This window comes from Vombatus ursinus, unplaced genomic scaffold (genome assembly GCF_900497805.2).
Source record: "Vombatus ursinus unplaced genomic scaffold, bare-nosed wombat genome assembly UNPS02014807.1, whole genome shotgun sequence".
In the NCBI taxonomy this organism is placed as follows: Eukaryota; Metazoa; Chordata; class Mammalia; order Diprotodontia; family Vombatidae; genus Vombatus; species Vombatus ursinus.
Window position 1 is genome coordinate 45,009,826 of NW_020954585.1, and position 19,256 is coordinate 45,029,081.

General features: G+C 40.5%; 1 protein-coding gene across 2 annotated transcripts in view; it reads right to left on the minus strand.

Moving 5' to 3' along the window:
* Positions 1-723: 723 nt before the first annotated feature.
* ARPC1B (actin related protein 2/3 complex subunit 1B) overlaps positions 724-19,256 on the minus strand; it is a 53,842-nt gene continuing 35,309 nt past the window's right edge. For both annotated transcript variants that reach the window (XM_027874913.1, XM_027874914.1), the window contains 6 exons: positions 17,220-17,327; positions 15,317-15,523; positions 6,092-6,167; positions 3,736-3,929; positions 2,222-2,312; positions 724-1,077 (listed from right to left, as the gene is read on the minus strand). In XM_027874913.1, the coding sequence (XP_027730714.1) occupies positions 1,039-1,077; positions 2,222-2,312; positions 3,736-3,929; positions 6,092-6,167; positions 15,317-15,523; positions 17,220-17,327 (715 nt within the window). In that variant the 3' untranslated portion in view covers positions 724-1,038. The remainder of the gene's footprint in view (positions 1,078-2,221; positions 2,313-3,735; positions 3,930-6,091; positions 6,168-15,316; positions 15,524-17,219; positions 17,328-19,256) is intronic.

The following is a 19,256-nucleotide window of genomic DNA, read 5'->3' on the forward strand; positions in this document are numbered from 1 at the left end:
CAGTGCTCTGAGAACTAGATTAAAAATGGGAAATATTTAACAAAATAAATAAAAACACAATAAAACATAGGTAATATTACATTGAAAAACTAAACCAATATACGACCTGGAGGGGACCTTAGCCCCCTATACGACCAAATGTACATTAAGCCACCAGCTCAGAGATAAAATGTACCAAACCCTCAAAATCAAATAATATTAACGTTAAGAGACACTTAGGGGCAGCTAGGTGGCACAGTGGATAGAGCACAGGCCCTTGGGTCAGAAAAACTTGAGTTCAAATTCAGCCTCAGACACTTAGTAGCTGTGTGACCATGGGCAAGTCACTTAACCCCAATTGCCTCCCCCCCCCCAAAAAAGACTTCAGAGATAATCTAGTCCAACCCTTTCAGATGATTGGGGCAGCATGTTTACAATGGAAGGAGTACTTGATTGGGATGTAGGTTTGAATCTGGGCTCTACCCATGTGACCTTGGGCAAATTACTTACTCTCTGGGTCTCAGTTTCCTCCTCTGTAAAATCAGGGTGGGGGAGAGGGGTTGGCCTAGATGACTTCTGAGGTCCTTGCAGCAATGAATCTATGGCCCCATGATTCTGTAAAGTGACTTGCCCAAGGTTACCTAGCTGGATAAGCAACCAAGCCAAGACTTGAACCCAGAGCCTCTGACTCCCCAGGCCAGTGCTGTGCTTATTCTATTATGGCAAATGAAAGAAACAGAGGCACTCAGTTTCCATTTTTATTCTCTCGTCTTGAAGCAGCTTATGACCAGCATAGTTCTGTTTTAAATATACATATAAAAGAAAGCATTTATGTCGAGGGTATTTTCCCTGGACATTTAAGAAGAAAGTACCCCTGACTCTCCCCAGGGACCTCTGCAGAGGTAAGGGTGGGGTTGCCCAGTCAGTCTGGGCTGTGATGAAGTCAGGTTTGCAAAAGGAAAGGAGAAGCAAAGCTGGCATCCTTGAGCATGCCTGGCAGCCTAGGGCCCTCCTGCTCCTGGGAAAGGTGGGAAAACCACCTTCCTGTCAGGATCTGGCTCATTTGATCTTGAGATCTTTCAGGGCTGACTCCAAGCTCTGAAATAGGAAAAGAGAGATGGGGTTAGTCCTCACATCGCTGGACATCCCTTGTCACACTGCCATCCCGGAGCTAGGGGGCTAGGGAGGTGGGGAGGAGAAGCTGGCCCTGGGCTAGAGGGACACAGCTGAGTTGTACAGTTGGATAGAGTGCTGAGCCTGAAATCCAGAAGACCCAAGTTCAGATCCAGCTTCAGACACTTATTAGCTGTATGACCTTGGGCAGGTCACTTAATCTCTGCCTGCCTCAGTTTCCTCACCTTTCAAATGGAAATCATAATAGCATCTACCTCCCAGGGTTGTACAAATGAGAGCCTGGCACATAGTAGGTACTATATAAAATGCAAATTAAAAAAAAATAAACAGGGAAAAAAAAATCAAAAGCATAGGATAGACCAAATTTCAGTACTAAAGCTCCTTGTCTGACAAACAAGATTAGTGGTTATAGCAGCCCTAATACATAACCACACTCAGGATTGGCCCCAACAAAATTTACTTGGTGCTCTCACAACATCCTTTTCCTTCTTCTGACATTGCCTAAACCCTTATTGGTTGTGTGAGCCAGGACAAGAAATTTAAGGTCTGAGACTCAGTTTCTTCATCTGTAAAATAGGGATGATAATAGCACACGCCTCACAAGATTATTCTGAGGAGCAAATGAGATAATGTACAAAAAATACTTCACAAACCTTAAAGCTCTATGTAAATGTCAGCTATTATTATGTGACCAGCACTGATTACTTGCTTGGGACCAATCATTGAGGTACATACCCAAACCCTCCTTTCAGTGAGGGTTCTCAGAAGAGCTAAACTTAGTGGGGGCAAAAACAAACCTAGATGACTCCTCCAAATCCCCAGGAGCCCCATCAGCTCAGCCCTAATCCAAGGGACATCTCTCTCAGTACCTAGCTTCTCCACTCTTTCTAGTTAGCTCTCCCACCAGCCATCCAAACCAAGGAAGCTTTAAAGGGAAGAAACTCTGGGTTTTCCGGGTCTTGTGAAATGAACCCAAAACGACAACCAGAAATTCCAGCTGTGGCCCATGTAGCCTGATGTTCTCTGGATGGAGTGTGTTTGGGGGGATTGCAGGGACTGAGAAATTCCAAGCTGCCATTTGGCCATGCCTAGTTGATCCTGGACTCACCTTCACATCCCAGATGCTCATCCCTCCATCCATGCCGGTGGTGCAGAACTGGGAGCATTTGGCTTTCCCCCCACTGAGTACAGAGATCTGACTGCAAAGGAGAATGAATAGAGTTGAGGACAATTCTGCCCTGTCATGGCATTCTGCACACCGGCCCCAGAACAGGTGACCCTCCCTGAGCTCGAAGTTTCTTTTTCCTCCCAGGCTCACACACATGTTGTCTTCCTCCCTCCCTGTGCTCCCCATCCCACTGAGCTGCCCCAGCCTCCGCTCAGCAGTTGCCTTAAATTCATTGAACTTCCTGTTCTTCCTGTTAAGGGTCTGGTGGGACCCTCAGAGACTTCAGGGCAGGAACCCAACAGATACATCCTGGGAAAATACTCCTACTGGGTTCTCCAGGTCACCTAGACTCAAATCCTGCCTCAGATACTTTATTAAGAAATCATTGACCTCTCAAACTTGCTAGCTTTGTGACCCTGGGCAAGTCACTTAACCTCTGATTGCCTGACAAAATGGTTCCCCTGAATCCACTGGAGAAGAAAATAACCAACCACTCCAGTATCTTTGCCAAGATAACCCCAAGTGGGGTCACAGAGAGTTGGACACGACTGAAAACCAACTGAACAACAACAAGACTCTCTGAGCCTCAGTTTTTGCATCTGTTAAATGAGTCGGACTTGGTAACCTTAAAGGTGCCTTCCAACTCTATATCTATGATCCTATGGTCTATTTAACACCAGTATTCCTATTGACTGAACCCGAATTGGTCCATTATTAGTACCAGACCTAGAACATGGCATTTTTGTAAGAAGAAAGTTGAATAAACCACATTTTGAAATGCTTTTATAATTTTTTTTAGGCAAGACCTATGATTTGAGCCATTTCAGGAACTCCCTTGGTGAATCTACAACTCTTTGTAGCTTATCATTCTGAGGGCTGCCCAGGGGCACCAAGAAGTCAATTAAGTCGTTAGTGATCACACAGCTAGGAAGCATCAGAGGCACAACTGGACCCAAGTCTTCCTGTCTCTGCTCTCTTCACTATGTTCTTGTTTAAAATAAGACCAAAAACTAACAAAATGCATATATTTAAACAGCTATCAGGTTCTATTTGACCTCTTATGATTAATTCACAAAAATTAATGGGGTCAGGATTTGTATGGATTTCTGATCATATAGCCCACTACTGAAAACCATGGATGGCCTTAATCCACCCCACTAAGCTTATAGACTGAGAGCTTCAGGAAGGCAGGGACGCGTCTTGTATTGTGAATTCCCAAGTACCCTGAACTCAATACTTGATTGATTACCAAAGGAACCCTACTTATTCCCTAGGGCCCAGTACCAACCTCCCTGCCCAACTCTGCAGAGCACTCACCCCCATCTTCTGCACCTAGAACCCATCCCACATCTGGACCATCCCTGCTTCTCCAGCGTTAGCCCCAACTCCATGTTCAGCCATGTTCCCTCTAAGTGACCCCACCCTTCCACCCCAGTGCTGGACCATCCCTATACCTGACACTGTTCTTGTGCAGCGTGTCCAGGCCGGCAGAAGTATCAGAACTGGCCCGCTTGTCCAGGCTCTGGAAGCGTTCCCGGGCAGTCATGCCGCGCTGAGAATTCTGCTTGGGCACATCGAGCCGCCCTCCGAAGCTCAGCACCCCGGATCCCCCCTCATAGGTAAAGAGCATGGGGAAGCAGTCATGTCCCTGGGGGAGGAGAAAGCCAGAGTTAGTAGTTGGTAGAGGGAGAAGCATTGGCACATGGTGAAAAGAGCCTTGGATTTGGAGAATAGCTCCAGAGCCAGCTCTGCCCCTTGCTAGCTCCATGACTCTGAACCTCAGTTTCCTCATTTGTAAAATGGGAATAATGACACTTATCCTACCCATTTCAGAGGGTTATTACATGGGAAGTGCCTTCTAAACTGTTTGTTCAGTCATTTCAGTTGTGTCTGACTCTTTGTGACCCCACTTGGGGTTTTCTTGGCAGAGATACTGGAGCAGTTTGCCATTTCCTTCTCCAGCCCATTTTACAGATGAGGAAACTGAGGCAAGCAGGGTTAAGTGACTTGCCCAGGGTCACACAGCTAGGAAGTGTCTGAGGCCAGATCTGAACTCGGGTCTTCCTGATGCCAAGGCCAGCATTCCATCCACTGCATAAAGCATATAAATGTGGGCTGGAAAGAAAGCGTGCCATAATGGATAGAGAACTGATCTAAGTCTTAACTGAGTTCAAGTCCTAACCCTGATAGATGCTGGGTGTGTGACACTGGGTAAGTCCCTTAACATTTCAGTGTCCTCAGGCAACTCTTTACAAATACAAATTGCCAAGCAATACCAATGCACATTAGCAGAAGGGGTTTCCTGACTTGGTCTGATTTTTAAAAAATGTGCACAATTTAATTTAGGAAGCCATAAGAGAAAGCAAAGGTCATAGAATTAATGTTATCTCCCCATTGGAAGATAATTTCCTTGAGAGCAGGGATTTTTCCATATTCTGTCTTTGTCTCCCCAGTGCCTAGCACAAGGCCTAGTTGATTGACAGATAGATAAATAGTACACATATCATTATCCCATTTCACAGGTGAGGAAACTAAGACTTCAGTTAGTTTATGATGACACAGTTAATAAATGCTAGAGCAAAGATACAAAGGCAGACTTCTAAGATCTCTACCTTTAAAAGTCTAGGCTTGCTCTGCTATACTAAGCTGCCCTGAAATAATACTTGAGCTTCCTATCTCACAGTGGTTGTTGTGAGGGAAAACATTCTGTCAGTCTTAAAGCAATATTGAAATGGGAGCTACACATTCATCAAATTGGCAAAAAATAATAATAATTAAAAACAATGAAATTCAATTCTGGCAGGACTACAGAGAAATATATATACCTATACACCATTGGTGGAACTACAAACTAGGAAAATCCCCTTAGAAAGCAATGTATAGTAAAAGTTACAAAAATATTCATGTTCACTCTAATAACTAATTAATTCCAGTAATTAATGGAAATATGCCTTGAAAATGTCATCAAGACTAATGTAGAAATATGTTTAATATGATTATACATGTATAAGTTATATTAGATTGCTTGCTATCTTGGGGAGGGGAGGAGAAGAAAAATTGGAATCTTATAAAAGTGAATGTTGAAAGCTATCTTTACATATAATTGGAAGAAATAAAATACTATTAAATGGGGGCAAGTATCATCAATAACTAAAAAAAAGAGCTGTATGTTCAAAGATACTCATAGCATCCTTAGTTGTAACTATTAAAAAAAAAAAACTGGAAACAACTTAAACAGCCAACAAAGGGAAGGAAGGAAACAAGCATTTATTATATGCCTACTGTGTACCAGATCCTGCAAAGCCCTTTACAAATACTATCTCATTTGATTCTCACAATGACCCTGGGAGGTAGGTGCTGTTATTATCCACATTTTATGGTTGAGAAAACTGAGGCAAGGAAAGGTTAAATGACTTGCCCAGGATCACAGAGTTAATAAGCATCTGAGGTTGGATTTAAACTTGAGTCTTCCTTGCTCCAAGCCCAGCACTCTCTCCACTGTGCCACCTTGCTATCTCCCATAGAAAAACAGTTAAATAAATAGAAATAAATATTATAATGTAATTAAGATTAATTGGTCTGAGGAATAAAAATCAACATGGATTTCTTGTGAAATAATAGGAATAAAAGGGGGTGGGGGGGAGAAAACCAGATAAATAGAGTGTCCTATAAAAGAAAAAGTGATTGGACAAAGAAATAACCCTGATGGAGACTCAGAGAGAGTGACTGAAATGCATCTATTTAAATGAAAATAATCACAAATTCCAAGAAGAAGGAACACTGTAAAATAATGGAATTATTCTTGCTTACCGCTGCCACAAGGCTGTTTTCAGTGATGAAGGTGAGTGCCAGGAGAGGCAGGGTCTCCGAGGCCAGGGAGGCCACACTGGGGAGGAAGAGAGCAGAGGTGTCACATGCGGCCCTACTCCATCAGCACTGCCGGCATCCATTTTCCTATCTATACAGTCAGGGTCATGACCAATCCCCCCACCCCAGACATCAGGGATGTGGTGAGGATGGATGAGGAATGGAGGGCTTTTGCAGGTTTGGAGTACTTCAAGAATGTGTGACAATCTAACCATTTGAGCACTTCCCTGATATGGGGGATGAGAAGAAGAAGAAGAAAAATAATCACAACACTGCATGCTGGCAAGCAGAGAATAGGACAAAAAAAACAAAAAACAGCATGGGACTGACAGAATAAGAATGTGCAGAAATTCAACAAGCTGGAATGATGGGTCACATCTCATAATAAACATTTCATAGGAATAAATATGAAGCCCCAGGCATTCAGAAAACCGATAGCACAGTACAAGATAAGGGAGGTGTGCCTAGATAACAGTTCAGGTAAAAAAGATATGATGCTCTTGTTAAAAGTTAGTTTTCCAGTTGTTTCTGGCTCTCCATGACCCCATCTGGGGCTTTCTTGGCAAAGATACTGGAGTGGTTTGCCATTTCCTTCTCCAGCTTATTTTATAATAGGAACTGAGGCAAACAAGGTTAAGTGACTCACCCAGGGTTATACAGCTAACAAGTGTCTGAGGCCAGATTTGAATTCAGACAGATGAGTCTTCCTGGCTCCAGGCCCATGCTCTATCCACTGCACCACCTAGTTGTGATGGTCTTGTAGATTGCTAATTCAGTCTATCAACATGGCAAGCAAACCAAAAATCTTTGGCTACATTAAGAGGCATAGTGCCCAGATCCAGAGACATCAGAATCTGCTCTAGTCAGACCACATCTGGAATATGGAGGTCACTTCTGGCCATGACATTTTGGAAAGGATATTGACAAATTAGTATACCTAAGGGAAGGAAACCCACAGAGTGAGATTAAAATTACACTTGAAATTCCACAATAGGACCAGCTGAATGGCCTGGAGATGTCTAAGCTAAAGAAGAGAAGTCTTCAGAAACACATAATTGCTTCAAATATTTGCAAGCCTTCCTTCCTTTCACAAGGAAGAGGGACTGGACTGTTTGGCCCCTTGGCCCAGAATTCCATGCACAAGGTAGAAGTTTCAGAGAGGCAGATTTCAGCCTTCATAGACAGGTCTCCAAAGCCTTAGTGAAGTTTTAAGCTGTTAAAGCTCAGAAGTTATTGAAACTTAAATAGCTATTACACTGCTATGAGAAATGATGAGGGGCAGCTAGGTGGCGCAGTGGATAGAGGACCAGCCCTGAAGTCAGGAGGACCTGAGTTCAAATCCAGCCTCAGACCAAACATTTGTGACCCTGGGCAAGTCACTTAACCCCAATTGCCTAAAAAAAACAAACAAAAAAAGAAATGATGAGCTCATTGATATTAGAAAAGCATGAAGAGACCTCCATGAAATAAGGAAGAGCGAAATGAGCAGAACCAAGAGAACACTATATACAGTAATAACAGTATCCTTTTAAAAATAACTCTGGAGTTCTGCTTCCAGGAGCCAAGATGGCAGAGTAAGAAGTAAGTCTCTCTCACTGTCCCTTATTAACCTCCAAAAGCCCAGAAAATATCGCCCCAGGAAAAACCCTGGAATAGCTGAACCAGCAGAAAGACAGGGTGCAGCAGTGCAGTAGCCCAGGTAGCTTGAGGGATTCATGGGAAAGACCCCTCTTGCCCTGGGGGAAGGGGAGCAGTACAGAATGGGAGGCGTCCCAGCAAGCTAGTGAAAAGCCCCACCTCAGCATACCAGGGGGAGATCCTGAATCCCAAGTAGTGGATCAGGCAAACACCAGCACCAGGACCCCCGAGTGCCTCAGTAAGGGCAGGAGAACCAGTGGAAACCAGCTCAAAAAACCACCATGTGCCTCAGCATTCTATAGCAACCAAGCTTCCCAGTGTCTCAGCAAAACTCTGGGAAGTGCTGCAAGGGTTCCCCCTAGGCAGAGAAACATCCATCTTCAAGGAGCCAAAGAAAGAGAAAGAAGGGAAAGAAAAGGCCCAGATGAGTAGGCAACCTCCAGGGGCCAGACTACCCAATCCTACCCCTAGAGTTCCAGGGTTGCTGATTCCAGCCCAACACCAGGTAAGCTGCCAGAACCCTGCAGCCTTCAACTGCCAGCATTGGAGGCCCCAGCACACAAAGCCAGTGATCAGGCCCCAGGCTCCCAACACAAGAAGCTTGGGTCAGTGCCCCCTGCTCCCCAACAGAAGAGCGCAACCTTTTTAAGGGTCAGGAAATAAGCAAACACCATGAGCAAAAAGAAATGTACGATAGATTCTTATTATGGGAAGAGTGAAGATCAAGGCAGAAATTCTGAAGAGGACAACATTGTCAACAAACCCACATCTGAAACCTCAAAAGGAAATATAAACTGGTCTGAAGCCCAAAAAACCTTCTTGGAAGAACTCAAAAAGGATTTTAAAAGTAAAATAAGAGGGGTAGAAGAAAAATTGGGAAAAGAAATGAGAGGTATGCAAGAGAGAGTCAATAGCTTGGAAAAGGAAGGATAAAAATTAACTGTAGAAAACAAGTCCCTAAAAAATACAATTGGCCAAATGGAGAAGGAAGTACAAAATCTAAAAGAAGAAAACAATTTGTTAAAAATTAGAATTGGGCAAGTGGAAGCTAATGACTCTGTGGGAGAGCGAGAATCAATCAGAGACAAAAGAATGAAAAAATAGATGAAAATGTAAAATACCTCATTGGCAGAACAACTGACCTGGAAAATCGATCCAGGAGAGAAAATTTAAAAATTATTGATCTACCTGAAAACCATGATGAAAAAAAGAGCGTGGACAGCATCTTTCAGGAAATCATTAAGGAAAACTGCCCTGAGGTCCTAGAACCAGAGGGTAAAACAGCTATAGAAAGAATCCACCTATCACCTCCTGAAAGAGATCCCAAATTGAAAACACCAAGGAATATAGTAGCCAAATCTCAAAATTACCAGGTCAAAGAGAAAATACTGCAAGCAGCCAGAAAGAAATAACTTAAATATCAGGAAACTACAGTCAGGTTTACGCAGGACCTTGCAGTGTCTACATTAAAAGATCGTAGGGCGATACTCCATAAGGCAAAGGAGCTTGGATTGCAACCAAGGACCAACTACCCAGTGAAAATCAGCATAATCTTTCAGGGGAGGAGATTCAACAAAATAGGGGACTTCCAAAACTTCCTAAAGAAAAGACCAGAGCTCAATAAAAAATTTGATCTTCAAATACAAGACTCTAGAGACATAAAAAGGTAAATGAGACAGAAAAAAACAACAACATGATATTAATAAGGGCAAACTGTTTACATCCCTACAAGGGAAGATGACACTTGTAAGTCTTGAGAACTGTATTGTTATTACACCACTTTAAAGGAGTATACATAGAGGGAGTGGGTATAAGTTGACTTTGATGTAATGATAAAAAAAATCTAATCAAATGGGTTAAATGAATCTAAGTAAGTGGATTAATCTAATCTAACTAAGGGAATGTACTGGGAGAAAAGGAAAGGAGGAGGCAGACAAGGGTAAATTATGTTACAGAAAAAGGCACAAAAACCACAGTAGAGGAAAAGAAGGGAGGGAGATGAACATTGTTTGAACCTTACTCTCATCAGATTCAGCTCAAGGAGGAAATAACAGTAATCAGTTAGGTATAGAAATCTAACTTGCCCTATAGGCAGTAGGAGGGAAAAGAGGGAAGAAAAGGGAGGGGGGATAGAAGGGAGGGAAGAAGTAGTAAGGGTAAAGGAGGAGAAAAGGGAGGGGGCTAATAGAAGGGAGGTGGTAGTCAAAAGCAAAACACTAGTGAGGAGGGAAAAGGAGAAAGAAAAGCATAAACATGGGGGAAATAGGATGGAGAGAAAGACACAGATAGTAATCAGAACTGTGAATGTGAATGGGATGAACTCTCCCATAAAATGGAAGCGGATAGCAGAATGGATTAAAAACCATAATCCTACATTATGTTGTTTACAGGAAACATATTTGAAACAGAGGGACACATACAGGGTAAAGGTAAAAGGTAAAAGTAGAATATATTATGTTTCAGCTGAAGGAAAAAAAAGGAGCAGCAATCCTGATCTCAGATAAAGCAAAAGCAAAAATAGATCTTATCAAAAGAGATAAGGAAGGAAACTATATCCTGCTAAAAGGCACCATAGACAATGAAGTAATATTACTAAACATATATGCACCAAATAGCATAGCCTCCAAATTCTTAGAGGAGAAGTTCAGGGAGTTACAGGAAGAAATAGACAGCAAAACTATACTAGTGGGGGACCTCAACCTCCCCCTCTCTGAACTAGATAAATCTAACCACAAAATAAATAAGAAAGAAGTTAAGGAGGTGAATAGAATTTTAGAAAAGTTAGGTATGCTAATTAGACCTCTGGAGAAAATTGAATGGAGATAGAAAGGAATATACTTTTTTCTCGGTGGTACATAGCACATACACAAAAATTAACCATGTACTAGGGCATAAAAACCTCAAATCCAATGCAGAAAGGCAGAAGTATTAAATACATCCTTTTCAGATCATGATGCAATAAAAATTATATGTAATAGGAGCAGCTGGGTGGCACAGTGGATAGAGCACTGACCCTGGAGTTAGGAGGACCTGAGTTCAAATCTGGCCTCAGACACATAACACTCACTAGTTGTGTGACCCTGGGAAAGTCACTTAATCCCATTGTCTAGCAAAACAAACAAACAAACGAACAAACAAAATTATATGTAATAAAGGGCCATAGAAACATAGACCAAAAATTAATTGGAAACTAAATAATCTAATTTTAAAAAATGAATGGGTCAAACAACAAATCATAGAAACAATCAATAACTTCATTCAAGAGAATAACAATAATGAGACAACATACCAAAACTTATGGGATGCAACGAAAGCAGTTCTTAGGGGAAGTTTTATATCTCTAAATGCTTATATGAATAAAATAGAGAAAGAGGAGATCCAATGAATTGGGCACACAACTAAAAAAACTAGAAAAAGAACAAATTAAAAATCCTCAATTAAACACCAAATTGGAAATACTGAAAACCAAAGGAGAAATTAATAAAATTGAAATTAAGAAAACTATTGTACTAATAAATAAAACTAAGAGCTAGTTTTATGGGAAAAAAACAATAAAATAGATAAACCTTTGGCTAATATAATTTAAAAAAAGAAAGAAGAAAACCAAATTACCAGTATAAAAACTGAAAAGGGTGAATCCACTACCAAAGAAGAGGAAATTAAAACAATAATTAGGAATTATTTTGGCCAACTATATGCCAATAAATTTGACAATCTTAGTGAAATAGATGAATATTTACAAAAATATAAATTGCCCAGATTAACAGAAGAGGAAGTAAAATACTTAAATAACCTCATCTCAGAAAAAAAAAATTGAACAAGCCATTGATGAACTCCCTAGGAAAAAATCTTCAGGGCCAGATGGATTTACAAGCAAATTCTATCAAACATTTAAAGAACAATTAATTCCAATATTATATAGACTATTTGGGAAAATAGCTGAAGAAGGAGTCTTAACAAATGCTTTTTATGATACAAATATGGTGTTGATACCTAAACTGAAAAGAGTCAAAACAGAGAAAGAAAATTATTAGACCAACTTCCCTACTGAATTTAGATGCAACAATTTTAAATAAAATATTAGCAAATAGATTACAGCAACCTATCATAAGAATAATACACTATGATCAGGTAGGATTTATACCAGGAATGCAGGGCTGGTTCAATATTAGGAAAACTATTAGCATAATTGATCATATCAACAACAAAACTAACAGAAACCACATGATCATCTCAACAGATGCAGAAAAAGCTTTTGACAAAATACAACACCCATTCCTAAACAACACTAAAGAACAAAGGAATAAATGGAGTCCTCCTTAAAATAATAAGTAGCATCTACCTAAAACCTTCAGCAAGAATCATGTGTAACAGGGACAAGCTAGAAGCATTTCCAGTAAGATCGGTGGTGAAACAAGGATATCCATTATCACCACTGTTGTTCAATATAGTATTGAAAATGTTAGCTTTAGTAATAAGAGAAGAAAAAGAAACTGAAGGTATTAGAATAGACAAAGAAACAAAACTATCACTCTTTGCAGATAATATGATGATATACTTAGAGAATTGTAGAGAATCAAGTAAAAAAAACTACTTGAAATAATAAACAACTTTAGCAAACTTGCAGGCTATAAAATAAACCCACATAAATCATCGGCATTTCTATGTATTACCAACAAAGCCCAACAGCGAGAGAAAGAGAAATTCCATTGAAAGTTACTGTAGAGATTATAAAGTACTTAGGAGTCTACCTACCGAAACAAACCCAGGAACTATATGAACACAATTACAAAACACTTTCCACACAAATAAAGTCAGATCTAAATAATTGGAAAAACATCAGTTGCTCATGGGTAGGTCAAGCTAATATAATAAAAATGACAATTCTACCTAAACTAAATTACTTATTCAGTGCCATACCAATCAAAATACCAAAAAATTATTTTATAGAGCTAGAAAAAATAATAACAAGAATCATTTGGAATAACAAAAGGTCCAGAATATCAAGGGAACGAATGAAAAGAAATGCAGGGGAAGGTGGCCTAGCTGTTCCAGATCTCAAATTATATTATAAAGCAGCAATCATCAAAACTACTTGGTACTGGCTAAGCAGTAGAGTGGTGGATCAGTGGAATAGGTTAGGTATGCAAGACACATTAGTCGATAACTATACTAATCTACTATTTGATAAACCCAAAGACCCCAGCTTCTGAGATAAGAATTCACTATTTGACAAAAACTGTTGGGAAAGCTGGAAAAGAATATGGCAGAAAATAGGTATAGACCAAAATCTCACACCATATGCCAAAATAAAGTCAAAATGGGTTCATGATTTAGATATAAAGGTTGATAATATAAACAAACTGGGAGAGCAAGGAGTAGTTTACCTATCAGATTTATGGAGAACAGAAGAATTCATGACCAAACAGGAGATAGAGAACATTATGAAATGCAAAATGGATCAGTTTGATTACATTAAATTGAAAAGTTTTTGCACAAACAAAGCCAATGTAACCAAGATTAGAAGGAAAGTAGAAAATTGGGAAAGAATTTTTACAACCAGTATCTCTAGTAAGGGCCTCATTTCTAAAATATATAGAGAATTAAGTCAAATTTATAAGAATACAAGTCATTCCCCAATTGATAAATGGTCAAAGGATATGAACAGGCAATTCTCAGATGAAGAAATTAAAGCCATCTATAGTCATATGAAAAAATGCTCTAAATCACTACTGATTAGAGAAATGCGAATCAAAACAACTCTGAGGTACCACATCACACCTATCAGATTGGCCAACATGATGAAACAGGAAAATGATAAATGTTGGAGAAGACATAGGAAAATTGGAACACTAATGCATTCTTGATGGAGTTGTGAAACGATCCAACCATTTTAGAGAGTAATTTGGAACTATGTCCTAAGGGCTATAAAAATGTGCATACCCTTTGACCCAGCAATAGCACTTCTAGGGCTATATCCCAAAAAGATCATACAAACAGAAAAAGGACCCACATGTACAAAAATATTCATAGCAGCTCTTTTGTGGTGGCAAAGAATTGGAAATTGAGGGGATGCCCATCAATTGGGGAATGGCTGAACAAGTTGTGGTATATGAGTGTATACAGTAGTATAGGAAATGATAATCAGGCAGACTTCAGAAAAACCTGGAAAGACTTGTATGGACTGATGCTGAGTGAAGTGAGCAGAACCAGGAAAACGTTGTACACAGTGACAGCCACATTGTGTGATGACTAATATTGATAGACTGAACCCTTCTCAGCAATACAAGGATCTAAGACATCTCCAAAGGCCTCGTGATGGAAAATGCTATCCACACCCAAAGAAAGAACTATGGGGTTTGAATGCAGATCAAAGCATACTATTTGCTATTCTTTTTTCTTTTGTTGTGTTTTGTTTCCTCTTTCTTGGGGTTCCTCCTTTTGGTTCTAATTCTTACTTACAACCATTAATGTGAAAATATGTTTAATAGGAATGTATATGTATGGCCTATATCAGATTGCGTGCCATCTTGGGGAGGGAGGAGGGAAAGGAGGGGGAGAAAATTTTAAAACTAAAAAGCTTATGGGAGTGATTGTTGAAAAATCAAAATAAATTCATGAAAATGAATAAGTAAAAAAAAAAAAAGAGTAACTCTGAGCAACCAAGTCATTCTGACTATTGTAAATACTCAAATGAATCTCAAAGATCCTATGAAGGAAGATGCTATTTGAATCCAGAAAGGAATATTGCTGTGGTGTAGGAAATGATGAGCTGGTTGATTTAGAAAAACAGGAAAAGATATGGACTTATGAAGGAAGATGCTATCCACCTTCAGACGAACAGAAGACAGGTGGAAATAAGCATGGTATGGTCTTACAGATGTGTGTATGAGTGTACATGTGTATTATGTGTATGTGTACATATACATACATATATACATATATATATAAAGTAGCTTAATTGTAGCCTTCTTGATGGGGAGGGGGAAAAAAGTTAAAAAGTGCACAGCAGAGAACAAAATAAAACCAACAAGGAAGCAAAGAAAAGATGGGCAACTTTGAAAACAATGCATAGCAATTATTATATAGGTTTTCTTGAAAGGGAAATTTGTTGTTTTACATTGAATACTCTTTTATGGTCTGCTGCGCACATGGCAATGGTTTTTTTCCTCACTTTGTATTTAAGTGTAAAATTTTTTTTAAAAATTACAAAAAAGGGGGGCGGGGAGGTATTACAACTTTGAGCTATTAAAGCTTCCATCTGCACTAAGACTTTTGGTACACCCTGTAAAAGCAAACCTGTCCCATCCCACAATGGAAAGGGCTGCCTGAAGAGGCAGACAAAAACAAGTCTCCAAGCAGAGGATGGATGGTGAGATGTTGGGAATTTTGTCAAAAGGGGCTCTTCTACAGAGACAGGTTTAGTCTTGGACTCTGGGGCCTGGGTTCCACCATCCATCCATCAGTCTCTCCAAGGGGATGGAGTGGGCTGTCCCCACTGCACAGCTGCATCTGCAGGCTTCCACTTACGCCATCTTCTTGTTGGCATCAGCCAGGCACACGGTGCTGTCGTGGCTCACCCAGGCCATGCGGTTCCCGCTGTCGGAGAGGCAGACGCTGTGAACCCAGCCGCAGCTGCTGCTGGACTCAAACATCAGCTCTCCAAAGGGCATTTTGGAGCCCCATGGGGTGGGTGAGGGTCTCTCTTCCACCTCCTTGATATAGGCTGAGAAGATTCTGGGAGAGGAGAAGGGAAGGAGAGCCCAAGTGAGTAAGAAGGTCTTGTGGGGACGGAGGGAGAGAGGAGCCTGGGCGGACAGCAGCATGGCCCTTTTTAGCTCTCCCAGATACAGCCTACTGTGGAGGGATGGGGGATGGAGGGGTTGGACAAAGCACTCTGAGTATCTTCCAGCCCCTAGCATTTATATCCAAGCAAAATCAGACTCAGCCAGGGATTCTTAATCTTTTTGTGTGTCTCGGACCCACCTCTGGTGAAGCCCATGAATTTCATTCACAGAATAATGGTTTTAAATGAATAAAAATAAAATACATGGGATTACAAAGGAAACCAAATATATTGAAATACAATTATTAAAATATTTTTTAAAAAACCAAGATCATGGACTACAGGTTAATAATTTCGGGGGGGTGGGGGAAGCATTGTTTCTTTGTGCCTCAGTTCTCTCACTTCTAAACCCATGGGGCTGGATTCAACGATGTGCTGGCAAATGTTTAACAATCATCTCTCCAGGAAAAAAATTATTACCCAGGACACCCTTTTAAGTTTAATCTGCATTATTAACATTTTCTCCATCGGTCACTTCCTTAAATCTGGGTAATCAACAAAACCATAAATAAAAGCTCTTAATTTACAGAGTCTGATGACTTCTGAAAGATGAACTTCTCACAGTGAAAATTTAACAATTGACTATTGAGAGCTGGTTTGAGCTGGCTCCAGCATACCCCTATTTGGATGAGATGTGAAATGATGAAGTTTGTGAGATTTTAATAGATCAATGAATGATTGAATGGGAAAGCATTTATTCAGTACTTATTATGTGCCAAGCACTGTGCTATCTCTGCCCTCAAGGAGCTTACCCTCTAACCAAGGGAGACAACACACGTCTTTAGCAACTCCGGCTTCCCTTTTCTCTAATGTGTTTTCCTTTCCTTCTTATTCATGTGCCTCTACTCAGGCTAAGCTTAGAGGGTTTTACACCCCTCAGTGGGGTCCGCAGCCTTTATCTACCAGAGGCTCAGAGAGCCTTTCCTGGCTGTCCCCCACCCCCACTCCATTCTAGTGCATTCCCTCGCAGATGACCTTCCATTTACAACGTGTGTGTGCGCATATGTACATACATACACATATATGTATCTTGCAAGTACAGAGTTATTTGCATGTTGTCTTCCTCATTTAAAGTGAGTTGTTTGAGAGCAGATACTGTATTTTTGCCTTAATCTACAGCCTCCATACTTAGCACAGAACCTGGCATACAGTGAGTGCTGAATAAATGTTTGTTGACTGACCAAGCTAGAAGAATGAAGCGCATTCTGACATTGGAATGTCAGGCATCAAAGATTAGGGAGCCTTGGTGACATGTTATCTTACTCCAATTCCCAACATTTTCTTCTTCCTCCTGACTTATATTTGCTCAGCACTTAAGTATGTAAAATAAAATGTTTGGAATTGGGGCGGGGAGTGAACATTGTAGATCCCCTTTCACTTTTCTAACTCCGATTTTAACAGAAACTAACTCCAAAGCTCCTTCTGAAAAGGCCTTCAAGGTTATCCACTGACATCAGAGAACAAATCTGCTTCATCCCGATTAAAAACTCCCAGCCATCCCAGATCTGGATCCCAGATCCAGAGACCCCACCCTGCCTTGTGCCCACGGCCAGGGGCAGATAACTGGACCCTCAGCGGTGGCCTCACCGGCACTTGAAGTCACAGGAGCCAGCAGCCAGCAGCACATTGTTGGGGTGCCAGTCCAGGCTGAGGACAGTCGATCGGATGGGCTTCTTGATGTGCTTACAGACCCACCTGAAGGACCAAGACAGACAGACAGTCAGATTTCCCTTTGCTGGTCAGAACATCAAGTTCATCTCACACAGATTCATAATATGTTAGAGCTGTAAAGGCCTAACTTAGAGATTGTCTAGACAGGGACATTAGGTAGATGAAGATACTAAGACCCCAAGAGGTCACGTGACTTTTCCCAAGTTACACAGGTAGATAAAGATGAACCTGGAACCCAGAACTCCCAACTCCTAGTCCAGTGTTCTTTCACTTACCCCAGTTAGACTGCCTCTTATAAGCAGGTGAAAATGACTAGATTTCAGCAGGGTGATATGGAACTAAAGCAAGGAATGCCAAGCTGGAAATGTAAGATCACAGCCCAGATGCCGTCTTATCTAATCCTCTCATTTTACAGAGAAAGAAGAGGAGGCACAGGGCAGTGACTTGCCCAAGGTCACATGGTAATAGGCAACAGAAAAGAGATTTGAACGCAGATCTTATAATTTCAGAGCTAATGCTCTTTTCATTGTACCATGCTCTTGGATTGAATCTGTTGAATCCCAGTTTTGTCCCTATCTTGCAAGGTGACCTTGGGTAAATAAGTCATTTCCCATTCTTAGGGTCTCAGTTACCTCTCCTTTAAGGGGCTGCATCAGATTGGCTAACATGACAGAGAAGGAAAATGACAAATGCTGGAAGGGATGTGAAAAATAAGGTCACTATTGCATTGTTGGTGGAGTTGTGAACTGATCCAACTATTCTGGAGAATAATTTGGAACTATGCCCAAAGGGCAATTAAACTGTGCATATTCTTTGACTCCAAAACACCACTACTAGGTCTGTATGTCAAAGAGATCCAAGAACAAGGAAAAGGATGTATATATACAAAAATATTTACAGCAGCTCTTTTTGTGGTGGCAAAGAATTAGAAACTGAGAGGATGCCCAGCAATTGGAGAATGGCTCGACAAGTTGTGGTATGTTATTGTGATGGAATACTATTGTCCTATAAGAAATGATGAGAGGAATAATTTCAGAAAAACCTGAGAAGACTTGTATGAACTGATGCAAAGTAAAGTGAGCAGAACCAGGAAAACATTGTACACCATAACAGCAATATTGTAGTGCTAATAACTGTGAAAGACTTAGCCACCCTGACCAATACAATGATTCAAGATAATCCCAAAGAACTCATGATAAAAAATGCTATCCACCTACAGACAGAGAAGTGATCAACTGTGAGTGCAGATTGAAACTTTTTTTTCTTCTTTATTTTTCTTATCTCCCCCTCCCTCTTTGAAATGTGGCTAATGCACAGATAGGTTTGGCATGACATATACATTGTATGTAAAATGTATACATATATGTGGCAAATACATAAGACACATATATGACATACACATCGCATGTAGAATTATTATTTTATTTGTTGCCTTTTCAATAGGTAGGGGGGGAAGTGGAGGTAGGGAGGGAGAATTTGGAACTGAAAATAAAAATAAGAAATTAAATTAAATATTAATTAATTAAGTTAATAAAAAATTAATTAACTCAGATAAATGAAGGGAAAAAAATCAATGGATAAATGAATAAATGAATAAATGAATGAATGAATGTGTTGGATTAGTTATTCTCTAAGGTCCCACAGTGGATAGAGTGTTGAACTTGAAGTCAGAAAGATCTTGGTTCAAAATTCCACTTACTATTTTTGTGACACAAGGCAAATTACTTAACCTTTCTGGGCCTCGGTTTTCTCCTCCCTAAAATAAGAGAGTTGTACCAAGTGGTTTCTCGGGTTCTTTCCAGCTCTGTATCTCTGATTCAACAGGCCTTACACATGTCAAATCATGACCATTTCTCACTAATCAGAGTTTCTTAAATACTCTCTCTACCCCTTTCTAACCCTGGCACCTGGGGGGAGGAAATCTTCCCCTCTCCTCTATCTCTCTCCAAGATG